The sequence below is a fragment of the Thamnophis elegans genome, chromosome 15 (genome assembly GCF_009769535.1).
Source record: "Thamnophis elegans isolate rThaEle1 chromosome 15, rThaEle1.pri, whole genome shotgun sequence".
NCBI lineage: Eukaryota > Metazoa > Chordata > Lepidosauria > Squamata > Colubridae > Thamnophis > Thamnophis elegans.
The window spans coordinates 29,480,865-29,494,791 of NC_045555.1; the positions used below are offsets into that span (position 1 = coordinate 29,480,865).

The window sequence follows — 13,927 nt, forward strand, 5'->3', positions numbered from 1 at the left end:
GCTTTGATGGCGGTGAAACAAAAGTAAACTAAGAAAAAAGATTTCTTTTGAGGGCAATAAGTAACAGCAGAGAAATCTTTCAGGAGCTTTTGTAATTCCAGGTTTTATTTCAGTGCTTAAATCAAGTCCTCCCCAGCTGGAAAAGAATGAGACAAAGCTCCAGAAAAACAGGAGGTGAGCTATTTTCAGCCACGAGTCTGGAGTGAGACATCCAGGATCTGTTTCGCCAGGAGGTGGAGAGCACAGAGAGTGAGATTGACAAGATACATGTGCAAATAACTCTGGCGTCTTACCAAAAGGGGTATGAAATGCCTAGCAATGGTCTGCTCAGCAGCTGGACATTTGGAAGAGTATCGGGTGTTGGGCTTTTCTGTGCCTGGGAAAAGGATGGGGGTGGGGCAGAGAGAATCAAACCTTGGGAGGGACTAGAGAAGGTAGATGCTACTTGCAGCAATGGACAAGTAGCAATGGACAAGTAGCTCCTCTAAGAGCTGGAGATTTATTTTGCAGTCAAGGTGTTTGTCACACACACAAAAGGGGTACTGAGGTGATGGGAGCCGAAGACAAAGAAGAGGTGCTTGTAACTCTCTCTGGAGGAGGCCCCTGGGGCTTCCGCTTACAGGGAGGCGCTGAACAGGACAGACCCCTCCAAGTATCCAAGGTAGGACGTTCTAGCTCTCTGCTGTAGACACAGACATTGGGGAAAGTGATGGGAATCTATTTGCTCCATTCCAAGTCATTTATTTTCAGGACTCTAACAGTCTTCCTTGGACTTTAAATATCCGTGCTTGTTGTACATGCAAATTATCCTAAATTTCAAATAAACACATTGTTGCCAAAGTCCGTATGATCTCTGCAGCCAGCATTTTTATTCCCATGCTACTAAGTTTTGTTAGGTGAAGAAGTACGTTTTAAAATTTAATCTTCGAAGACTGAAAGTAATGTGCTAAATAAGAACCAAAATGTACTGTTCCCCAAATGGATATTTCTAAATTTTATTGTACAATTTATTTAACTTTTCTCCTCCAATAACAGGTCAATTTAATTCCAAATACAGTACAACTTCTTTAAAAAGAAAAGGTAGATGGCAACAAAATCTTAAAGTATTTTACAATTTCTCTTATGCAGAGGTATTACCTCTTCCAAGTAGTGTCTACTGTAATGAGTACATCTTCCAAATCTATAATTCAAGATTTAAAGCATTATTTTTACCCATATACATTTTTCAACTCGAACTCAGCTGTTTAAGTTTTTGGGTTTTTAAAAATTGGGTCAGAAATACACAAACCATGTATGGTCATTAGGATCTGAAAAGTGTTGAAAACAAAAATGGAATTAAAAAAAAGACAGTGGCAATGTTGCTTGAATTCCAGAGTCCTTTGGTCCTCATCAGAACTCACTGAGTTTGTGCCCTGAAAGTTGTTTAGGAAAACGTTTCCCCTTGAGAACTTTTAAACTAGATCTGTATCTGCCAGAGAATCAAATTAATCTGTATGCATATACTTTATCCACATCATCCTAAAATTAAACCACTCGGAAACCAATGCAATATACAAATCTTGTCTTATAAAAGCAAATTGTTTCCAACAAAACCTATGGTGATGGCATAATATTAGTTATATCAGAGTTGCACTGTACTGTCTAATGTTTTCTGTGAAGTATCAGATGACTTATCAGAAATGAATATCTCGAATGCATTTTATTCCCATATTGCTTTTCTGTCTATGACTCTATAGAAGCTATAGCAGTTCTGTAGATCTATTTAAATTAATAATAAACATGCAAACAATCTATAACTGATACTAAAATCATTACCTGTAAGATTCGTAGGAAACCCACATTAAATGTTGTGGTAACACAAACATGTCTGTAATAACTGGCCAGATAATATTTCCACTACTGTTCTCTAATGGCACCTAATTTCAGAACTGAAATGAAGCCGAGTATAACTGTTCTCACCATTTTAGTTATGTGGATGTGATAGTCCTTTTCTTCAGAGAATTAGCAGCTCACTGAAAACTGGCAACCAATTAGAAGGTTCTTTTTTGAGGGCAAAAGGTGAGTGGAGATATTTTGGCCAATTTATAACCACTGCCAATAAATGAGGGCCTCATCACATCTCCCTAGTTTCAAGTCAAAAAACCCAGCACACACATTTTTCTCTCCACCATGAACAAAATCTGTAAAACAGATGTGAATCATCTCACGTATGTATGCATGCATGTATGTATGTATGGTATGTATCATCATCATAGTATGTATGACTTAGCTTAATCCCATTTTAGGTGTTCCTTCCTTCCATGGCAAGGCCATGATGATGAGAGAAATTAGAAAGCAGGATGAGTCGGGACTTACAGACTAAACTATTTACAGCTGTTGTCCTATTTCATTTATGAAATTTAAGTTAAAGTTATAATTGTTACTCCATTGTAAACGTCTTACTATGCTCTTTTTCCCATCGTATTTTTTTACTGCAGTAATTTTTAAAACTTTATTTGCATTAAGAACAGAAATAATGTAACCCTTTTTTGTGCAAATATGGATAGGAAATACACATTGTCCTATTTGCGTGTCAGGATTGAGGGCTGGGTGTTGTGAAGGTGTAATTCATCTGTAGGAGTTGTGAAGGCAATGTAGTGAAAGTCTCCTTGCAAAAGCCATTTGTTGCAACCATCAACCAGTCCAGAATTAACATCAGGAATAGTCAGGCTCTGTGAGGCAGGTCTGCAGGACAAAGGTAAGACTGGAGTCCAGGCAGAAAAGAATCCTCGGCAAAAAGGCCTGCCAGGCAATTAGGGTTCGGGGGACAAGAGCATTAAATTGCACACCTTAACAATGGGATGACTGCTCTCAAGCAAGCTGTACTGGAAGCTGCTGCTCTCTCATCTTCTCAACTGCAAAGGCAGATCCAGATGTCCTTTAGTTCCCTTCATGTCTTTCTCTTGGAACTGAGCACTTCAGCACTCAGCGGCCACCTGCTGTTGCTGCTGTTATCATCTGCTTAGTTGTTTCTTCTCCTCCTCCTCTGCTCAAGGGACCGATTCTGCCTCAAACTCAATGCTGGCCTGGTTTTTAGAGACAAGTTTTCCATAGAGTATTTCAGCCTCTCTTCCCATCTGAGGAGTCCTCCGTGATACTCAAGAGGTCATGGAAAGGAGAATGTTTCACATTACCTGGGCCTTGGGTTTGGCATAGTATGCTGATCCCAACAAGAAAGTTTTGCCCTTTTTTCTGAGCTTTGCATGACATGTGGGATTAATCAAACAGCAGAACAAATTAAACTGAAATATGGTTGGCTAATTTATGGCTTAGTGTTATGTGAAAATAGCCTGGCTTCATTTATACTCTAGGTTTGTCTCATGGTATTTTGTCAGCTCTTTTTTTTTTTTACCAAAATCTTTAAAGTATAAGCAAAAATGCTTCACTCTAACCTTAAACGTTTCCAGTATCTTATTATGTCTCTGCAGCCAATCACAAAATACCTTTTTCTGCAGAAATACATTCAGCATTTGCTCATTTTCAAACAGAGGTGAAGTTCAAACCACAGAACACAGATTTTCTCTTTTAAATCTATATTTTCCTGCTCTAAGAAATGAGAAATACTATGGGAAGAACCTGAATAGGAAGCAAAAGGGTAGATTAAAAACCAACCACAAATCCCTAGTAAAATTACCTTTCTCAAAAACACTATCTTTCACTCAAGGCCCTCTTTCTCTCTCCTACTATTTCATAGCCACAGAAAGACCTACTTGCCCTCTTTTGGGTTACCCCAAGGCATTGCTATTTGTAAGAAGTAGTCTCTGAGTGGAGTTCATTCATGGTCCATGGGGCCTTCCTGGCACTTGCTCTCTCCTTTCCTCTAGCTGAACTTTTTGTACAATGTGAAACTCTGTTAGACACCTGGATGGCATTTGGCATAATCCACTCTGTCTTGTGTTGCACCATATGATGGATATGCGTGAAGATCATATTTACTTTCTGGTGACAGGGCAAGAACTAAATTTCATGTTATTTACATTTCCTTAAACTTTAATATAGATATAATTATTACCAGGGTTAATAATAATAATTTCCCCTTCTGAAGAAGGCGGGGCTTAGCAGTGAGAAGATGGAATTTCAGGCTACTCCTGAAATTCCTCTATACCGAAGGATTTTTGGACGGGTTCTTTGAACTCTAGCTGTCCCGGAGACGACAGTGAAGGTGAGGAGAGACCCAGGACCTCAGAGACACCCGCAAGTCTCTGGGGGGGGGTATTAACTCCTCGTGCCAATTCCTTTCTGGATTAGCTGCGTGCTAACTGAAACTGCAGGTTGCCCCTAAGAATGGTAGAAGTGATGTCATCTGGTAAGCTGATTTTGTTATCCAAGAGAGACTGTCCGCGTTAAAAGCTTAAGATAACTGAAACCAAAGAATAGGGAAATTTAGCGGCGAATTGGTTTTTTTTAATGGATTTATGGCTGGTGGCTACTTTACTTCTTAAATGCTTCAAGAAACTCCTCGACATCCTCCCCCCTCCGACTCTCCCTAAGTGGATCGTAAAATTTATTTTCTACTAATTAGCCCGTCACGATTCGACATTTTTATTACTTTATTACTTGGCTCTGTTTACGATCAGATAAGATTGCACAGCCTGCAAGAGACTAAGAAAAGTGCTTCGAAGTCTGTGGAAAAAAAAAAGAGCTTGCAATTTTTAACTGCGACACATCATGGCGTCTCAAAATACCTCTAAGATTTCATTTCAGATTCTTTTTTCCGCATATAGAGAGCTTTTTGATTCTTATCAGAGGCTGGAAAGAAAATTGGATCATCTGATTTTAAAATATGAAGTAAAAACTGAGATCGTTGAATGTTTAAATGTTCCTGAAATACAAATGGAAAATGTGAGAAATGGTGTCTGGTCTATCTCAGAGGAAGAAAGGAGGGGGGGAGCTATAAAGAAGACTCATTTAAAGAGACAGAGTGCAGGAGGAATGGAAAATCTACCCTTGAGAATTAAAGTTAATTTGGAAAATTTTACAAGCCCAGGACAACATTATTATTTCATCATTGACATTCAGAGTCCAAAGGTGCGAAGATATCTTTGTCTGGATTTGCTTATGAAAACATTTGGTAAATTTATCCAACGCGTGGCAATTGGTTTGAGAAGATTTTGCTATTGGAGAGACACCGGCTGACAGATGGAAGAACGCAATTTAAAATTAGCTAAATCTGATTACCTTAATGTGTAATAGATATAGCTGAACAATGACTGATATGGATAGTAATATATATAATTTGGAACTGGCTGATAGATTGAAGAATACAATTTAAAACTAGCTAAACCTAATTGCTCTTTTTTGTAACAGATATAGTTGAATAATAATTGATATTGATAGTAATGTATATAATGTAGAGTTGATATGATAACTAACAATTGGATATGAGAAAACATTTTTAGATTATACATAAAGAGTATTAACTACAATAATTATCACTATTAAAAAAACTAAATAAAATACATACAACCAAATGTTAATCAATACTGGGAAAATGTTATGATATATGATATAATTAAATATTATGGATGTTCAGCTAAAATAGGACATGAGGATTTGATGATAATAGAGGATTTTACAAATAAGTAAATGAATTGTCAGCATGTGTTATGGATTAATTCTTTGGCATAGTTAAGGATGAAGGATGTTTAAATAACCATAGGTAATTAAAACTGGAGGTATAATGATGTTGATATGGTAAATATTCGAGTTACGATATTTGAATTAATGTGAGTTAATGGAAGAGAAGCACCAAAGCATGTTGTAACCAGTTGATATACTTCTTTTTTTTTATATAATAGACACCTGTGTTTTGTTTTGTTTTCCTGCCTTGTCTCTTGTCGTTTTTGTCTTTTTTTGTATTATTTTTATTTTTTATTTTTTACTTTAATTTTTATTTTTATTTGCCCTTTTTTTTATTTTTTCTTTTCCCACCAGTGTGGGCAGGTACTGTTCAAGATTATTACTTTTATTAATATTTCTAAATAATAATTACAGTTAAATGAAAATGGATATATAATAATGCTTGAGTTAATATGAGTTATGTTGGTTGACTGCGGAGGAGATGTACCAAAACTTATCTGTAATTGATTGACACATTTTCTACAGATGTAAAGAAAGATGCTGTACCTGTTTTAAATTAAAATTAAAAAACATTTATTAAAAAAAATTTTTTTCCCTTCTATATTTGACTTGAATCTTTCTGAGGGGCATAAATTCTCAGCTTTTCAGCCTTTTCAGCATCTCACAGTTGTCTTATGATTCTGATCATTATTAAGCTAATGTTCAACATGCGAAAACTGCCCTCTCTTATTGCAATATATAGAACATAAGAAAACAGAACATGGCCTTCTTCCCTAGGGCACTTCATCAGGCACCCGAGAAGTGCTAACAGCTCTTTGGACCATCCTTTTGAATCAAGGATGGACTCATCCAAGACTAATACAGGTCTTTCACGCCCCTTGATGCTCTGAGGTTTCCAAAAGGCTGTGCATGTTGAGCTGATTAATTTTATCCCTGTTTCAAAAAGAAGGAAGAAAGAAGACCCAGTAACTACAAATTGGTTAATCCGATGCTGATAACATTGTGAACATTTTAAAAAGAAAACATTCCGTAGCCGAAGCCAGCATGGATTTAACAAGAACAACCCCTGCAAGGCAACTTTAAACAATTATTTAATTTAAAATAAATATTACAATTAACATTTCTTCAAAAACATTGGTTATTTGTTTTTTGGACAATATATTTAAAGTCCCTGCATAATAAGGGGACTAGCAAATATGATACAGGACTGGATCAAGATTGAGGAGGATTTTAACAAGCTGGGACCAACAAGATGAACTATACATCAGTGGGTTAAGAAAAATCAAAGGAACAAGAGTATAAGACCAAAAGAAAAAGGAACTACACTGGGCAGCCATACTTACAAAAGGATGTGGATGACTTAGACGAATCACAAATGGAACGTGAGCATGTGTGATGCAGCTGAAAAAAATGGCACTTCCAGGCTTCAGGGAAATCTTTGGCCACAGTTGAGCCCAAAATTTCCATTGGTAAACAAGGTAGCTGCTCACTGAATTTTGCCCTATTTTACAACCTGTTTTGCAACAGTTAAATGAATTACTGCAGTTGTTAAGTGAACCATGCAGTCGTTAAGTGGGTCTGGCTTCCTCTATTGACTTTCCTTGTCAGAAGCTGGCTGGAAAGCTTACAAATTTTGATCACATGGGCCCAGAACAATGCAACTGTCATAAATATATACCTGTTGCTAAGCTCCCAAATTCTGATCCCGTGGTCACTGGGATCCTACAACAATTGTAAGTGTGAAAACTGATCATGTCACTTTTTTCAGTGCCATTGGAACAGGGGTGGGATTCACAATTTTTTACTACCAATTCTGTGGGTGTGGCAAGGATACTGTAAAACCTCAATTCCCTCCTGATCAGCTGGGACTCGAGAGGCAGAGAATAGATGGCGGCGGGGCCAGTCAGAGGTGGTATTTACTGGTTCTCCGAACGACTCAAAATTTCCGTTAACGGTTCTCCAGAACTGGTCAGAACCTGCTGAATACCACCCCTGCATTGTAACTTCAAATGGTTACTAAGCAAATGGTTGTAAGCAGTGGGGGAATTCAAATAATTTAACAACTAGTTCACCCAGGGTCAGGTTGGCTGTTGTGGGAGGCATGGCCCACCCCTGTCCTCCAACTCTGCCACACGTGAGGTGATCCTCCCACAATGGCAAACCTGACCCTGGGCTAACAGATTGTTAAATTACCTTCCTCTATCAAAGTGGATCTTGGGCGCTGCGCTGCATTGCAATGGAAAAATGGGCAAACAGAGTGGCTGGCATGAGGGAAGGAGGAGGGAAAGCGGCCTTCTCCTTCTCTTACACCGGTTGCTCCATTGCCCGTTTCTCTATTGCAGTGCAGCATCCAGGATGCGTGTGCATGTGCGAAGGAACATGTCTGCCGAGCTTATCGCTCCGGCATCCGTACGGGAAAACAGCCAAAAAAAGAGAAATTGGCCTCAGAAATCGAGCTGGAGAGAGGCCAGGGCATGAGCGATTTCTTCAGGGGTTTGGTGCTGGCAGCGGACTGGAGAGACATCGCTCTCCAAGGCTGCCTTTTAAGAAAGACGCCGACACCGTTCGGGAGCTGCTCGGAAGACGCCGCGGCCCAGCTGGTCTGGAGAAGCGTTTTAAGACGCCGCCCGGGTGCCGTTTGGAAGGCGCCACGACCCAGCTTGGTTGGAGACGTTTGGGTGATACCGTTTGGGAGTTTTTACGATCCAGCTGGCCTGAGAGAGCTTCGACTCTTCTCTAACTGCTGGCTGAGAGAATCTCGCCCCCCCTACTGCTGCTTTGTCTGCCACGACTGCCGCTGTGCCTCTGGTTTGCTGAGGCCGTTTTGAAAACGCCGCGGCTCAGCTTTAGAGGACGCCATGGCCTAGCTGCAGAGGGGGCTTGGTCTCCTCGCGACTACCATTCTGGCTTGGTGACTATGACCATTGCAGGGCTGCTGTTGGCTTGTTAGACCTTGGCTTGCTGATGCAACTGGGAGAACGCTGTGGCTAAGTTCTTTGGAGGACACCGCCCCCCCCCCCATTGTTGACTGCTATGACTGCCGCCCGGACTATCTTAATCACTGTTATGCTGATGTTGGCTGCTGCTGGCTTGCTGTTCTATTGGCTCGCCAAAGCCACCCGGAAAACGCCCCGGCTTAGCCGTCTGGTCTGTTTTGTCAGCGTGGAACGGGTGAAGGGGTGGCTAGTCTGGATGGGTGGGTTAGGGCCTAGGGTGATCGAGTGGCTAGTCTGTAGCCGCCATTACGGCCCTTCTGAACTTTCCCCCCATCCAGTGCCTTTCAATCTACAACAGCCGTTTTTCCATCTTATTGGGCGTGCAAGGCTCCCCCGGTTTGCCCTCCTTTGTGGCTGGGGGATGGCTTTCTTGTTTACCATCCTTACCATCTACCCTAACTGGCTCCTCCAACTACGTTTCATCTTTATGGACTTAGCCCGCTGGACTTTTAGTTCTGCATCTCTCCCCCCGGACTGTGTCTATTACCGTGGCTATCATCGTCCACTATTACCTCAGAAACTTTACCCCAGCCATCTCGACTATTATTCTTTTTACACTAAACCTTTAGAGAAAGAGGCCTTTTTAGCTCCCTCATATCGTGCCGGCTTTGACCGGTTTATTGTGCTGTTGCTCTATGGACTTTATATCTTTATGTACGGACTGCTCGCTTATTTTATCACCTTTTTTATACCTGCACAATTTTTCTTTGTAAGTAGTGTGGATGTGTATGATTGTAAGTGAATGATCCCACTTTTTTAAACTTGTGTAATTCCCTTTTATATTATATTGTTGTATTTTAAAACTTTTGTGGGGGTGTGAGTGAGTGAGTGAGTGTTTGGGTGTGTAAGTGAGATTGGGATGGGAACCGGGTTCCCCCACACTGAGTGCTTCGCAGAAGTGTTGGGGGGATCTGGGCCTACTCCAATCTCAGGATGACTGATTCAAAGGGCCTGTCGGGAAATGCGGGGGCTATGGGGGTGGGTGGAGGGACTACGGACACGGGAGTGGGCCGGAGCATTATGGTCTTAACAGGGAGGGGCAGATATGGCGGGGACTTTAGGGCTGGCCATTACCGGGGAAGGAGGGCTCGCTACATTATAGAGATCCCTCCTTCCGGCCCTATGAGTCCCACTCCAAGGCCAGATGGCGCGAGTAATCAGGACCCTGGTCTCAGGCTGCTGTCGCTAAATGCCAGGTCTATAGTTCACAAGGCTCCCCTCGTTCAGGACTTAATTTTAGACAAGAGGGCAGACCTGGCATGTATTACTGAAACCTGGCTGGGCCCGGAGGGAGGAGTCCCCCTCATAGAGATGTGCCCAGAGGGCTTTCAGGTGCTTCATCAGCCGAGGGCCCAGGGAAGGGGTGGGGGTGTGGCCATTGTTATCCGAGAGTCTCTAGTACCTCGTAGGATCCCTGCTCCGGAGCTTGCCGGGTGTGAGTCCCTGCTGGTGAAGTTGGACCTCAAGGGTCAAGTGGGCTTGCTGTTAACGTACCTGCCTCCCAACAGCATTGCAGCAGCCCTCCCCTCGCTCCTCAAGTCGGTAGCCGAGCTGGCAATTGAGTTCCCCAGGCTTATGGTTCTGGGGGATTTCAATTTGCCTTCGCTCGGTGAACACTCTGATGGAGTGCAGGAGTTCATGGCTTCCATGACAGCCATGGGCTTGACCCAAGTAATCCGGGGCCCAACTCACTCGGCGGGTCACATGCTCAACCTCGTATTTCTCTCGGAGCAGTGGAGTTGTGACCTTGGTCTGAGGGGTAGTAAGATCTTGCCCCTGTCATGGTCGGACCACTACCTACTGAGGCTTGACTTTCAGAGACCAAACCCCCACTGTAGGGAGGAGGAACCGACCAGGTGGTTCCGCCCCAGGCGACTTATGGACCCGTCGGGTTTTCAGATGGAGCTTGGGGTTATTCCTGATACTCTCGCCCGCAGTCCGGCAGAGACTCTGGTTGCTGCTTGGAATTCAGCAGTGACAGAGGCTCTTAACCGGATTGCGCCTTTACGGCCGATCCGAGGCAGTGGATCTAGGAGGGCCCCTTGGTTTACTGAGGAACTCCGGGAGATGAAGCGCCGAAAGAGACGCCTAGAGCACCGATGGAGATCCAGCAAGTCTGAGTCGGACCGAGCACTTTTAACATCCAGCATCAGAGTCTACATCCAGGCAATTAGGACGTCAAAAAGAACACACATTGCCTCTCTGACTGCTTCCGCTGAGTCGCGCCCAGCCGCCTTGTTCAGGATAACCCGTTCCCTCCTAAATAGGAGGGATACGAGCGATCCTTTGCAGGGCAGAGCTGAGGACTACGTCCAATTCCTCGCGGATAAAGTTGCTCGGTTTCGGGCGGACCTGGACTCCAACCACGCAGAACCAGCTGAGGCACCAAGGGATAATCTGGTAGGACATCACTGGATTGATTTTCAAGCTGTTACCCCTAAGGACGTGGACAAGGCCATGAGAGCTGTAAGTGCCTCCACATGTGTACTGGACCCGTGCCCCTCCTGGCTGGTTGTTAACAGCAGGGAGGTGACACGGGGCTGGATCCAGGCGGTTGTTACCGCCTCCCTTCGGGAGGGGGTCTTTCCCCCCGCATTAAAGGCGGCGGTGGTGAGACCCCTCCTGAAGAAACCATCTTTGGATCCAGCCGTCCTAAACAACTATCGTCCAGTCTCCAACCTCCCCTTTGTGGGGAAGGTTGTTGAGAAGGTGGTGGCCTTTCAGCTCCAGCGGTCCTTGGAGGAAACCAGTTATCTAGATCCCTTCCAGTCGGGTTTCAGGCCTGGCTACAGCACGGAAACCGCTTTGGTCGCATTGATCGATGATCTCTGGAGAGCCAGGGATGGAGGTCATGCCTCCATCCTAGTACTCCTTGACCTCTCGGCGGCTTTCGATACCATCGACCATGGTATCCTTCTGCGACGACTGCGGGAGGTGGGGGTGGGAGGCACAGTTTTACGGTGGTTCTCCTCTTACCTCTCGGACAGGTCGCAGTCGGTGTTGGTCGGAGGGCAGAGATCAACCCCTAGGCCCCTAACGTATGGGGTGCCGCAGGGTTCGGTCCTTTCCCCCCTCCTCTTTAATATCTACTTGAAACCGCTGGGTGAGATCATTCGACGGCACGGGATAAAATACCACCAGTATGCGGACGATACACAGCTGTATCTGTCCGCCCCGTGCCAACTCAATGAAGCGATGGACATGATGTGCCAGGGCCTCGAGGCTGTTAGGGACTGGATGGGGGTTAACAAGCTTGTACTCAATCCAGATAAGACCGAGTGGCTGCTGTGCTTCCCTCCTACTAATTGGCCAAGTGTTCCACCTCTCAGGCTAGGGGGTCAAATAGTACGCCCCTCAGATAGGGTCTGCAACTTGGGAGTCCTCCTGGACCCACAGCTGACTTTTGAACACCATTTGTCAGCTGTGACCAGGGGGGCATTTGCCTAGGTTCGCCTGGTGCACCAGTTGCGTCCCTACCTGAACCGGGAGGCTCTCACAACAGTCACTCGTGCCCTTGTGACCTCCAGACTGGAATACTGCAACGTGCTCTACATGGGGCTGCCCTTGAAGAGTATTCGGCGACTTCAGCTTGTCCAGAATGCAGCCGCGCGAGCGATCGTGGGTGCGCCTTGGTTCACCCACGTAACACCTATCCTCCGCGAGCTGCACTGGCTGCCTGTTGATCTCCGGGTACGCTTCAAGGTGCTAGTTGTCACCTACAAAGCCCTTCATGGTATTGGATCTGGGTACTTGAGAGACCGCCTACTGCCAATTACCTCCACTAGACCAATTAGATCCCACAGACTAGGCCTCCTACGAATTCCATCAGCCGGCCAGTGTCGACTGGCGACTACCCGGAGGAGGGCCTTCTCTGTGGCTGCTCCGACCCTCTGGAACGAACTCCCCGTGGAGATTCGTACCCTCACCACCCTCCAGGCCTTCCGCATAGCCCTTAAAACCTGGCTGTTCCGACAGGCCTGGGGCTAAAGACTCGCTGCCCCACTTCGAATGGTATGATTGTTGTGTTTTTTTTAACTATGTATGGTTTCTATGTTTTTTGTAACTTTGTTTGTTTTTTTTCCCTCCCTTTGAGTTGTGAGCCGCCCTGAGTCCCTTTCAGGGAAAAGGGTGGCATACAAATAAAATTAAAATGAAAAAAAAAATGAAATGAAATGAAGGATCCACTTTGATAGCGGTGGGTGGGCAATTTAACAACCGATTTGGCTGAACCAGTGCGAACCGCCCCAATTCCACCACTGGTTGTACGTCAAGTACTTACAATGTATTGGCAGAAGTACATGGTCAAGATCTGTAGAAATCATTGTTCTTCTATATTCATGTTGGTTAGGCTATACCTCAAATGCTCTGTCCATTTCTGGACAAACTGGAGCACCTCCAGAGGAGAACAAAAATTACAAGGCAGTGGTGAAATTCAATTTTTTTACTACCGGTTCTGTGGGTGTGCTTGTTGGGCATGGCAGGGGAAGGTTACTGCAAAATCTCCATTCCCTCCACACTCCAGGGGAAGGATACTGCAAGATCCCCATTCCCATCCTCCTCTGGGGCCCGCCAGAGGTGGTATTTTCCAGTTCTCCAAAGTACTCAAGTTCTGGTCAGAACCAGCTGAATGTCAACCCTGTTACAAGGGATCTAGGAATAGATCCCTTATATATGTGTATGTGTATGTGTATGTGTATGTGTATGTGTGTATAAATTAGGACCAAATGGGAGTGTCGCATATATCTACCCTTCAGGAAATCAAGACCTTCCTCCCATACTTGGGCATACCAGGGGTTGTGACTTTAAGTATATATATATATATATATATATATATATATATATATATATATATATATATATATATATATATATATATATATTTGTATAACATAAGGAAACTGGATGTAAATTTTAAACAGTGATTTGGAAAGGAGGATTAGAAAACTTTGTTATTAAATATTATCGATGTTTAGCTAGAACAGGACATTTAGTGAGTGGAGGATTTTAGAAATAGTAATTGAAAGGCAAGTATGTGATGTATTAAATTTTGGTATATTTTATGATGAAGGACGCTTAAACAATTATAGTTAAATGAAAATGGAGATATGATGATGGTGACATGTATAAATATTTGAGTTAAAATGCTTGAGTTAATATAAATTATGTTTGTTGACTGTGGAAGAGATGCACAAAAGTCTTTTTGTAACCAACTGATACACTTTCTACAGCATGTAAAGAAGGATGTTGTGTTTGTTTTAAATTAAAAATAAAAAAAATATTTTAAAAAGTTACCTCTTCAAAATCATGGTGCA

The 13,927-nt window shown here is 43.4% G+C and overlaps 1 protein-coding gene across 1 annotated transcript in view; it reads left to right on the forward strand.

Annotated features, from left to right (window-relative positions):
- Positions 1-550: 550 nt before the first annotated feature.
- Positions 551-13,927, forward strand: part of SYNPO2L (synaptopodin 2 like) — a 64,659-nt gene continuing 51,282 nt past the window's right edge. Inside the window, exon 1 of the mRNA XM_032232258.1 lies at positions 551-661. Within this exon, the coding sequence (XP_032088149.1) occupies positions 551-661 (111 nt within the window). The remainder of the gene's footprint in view (positions 662-13,927) is intronic.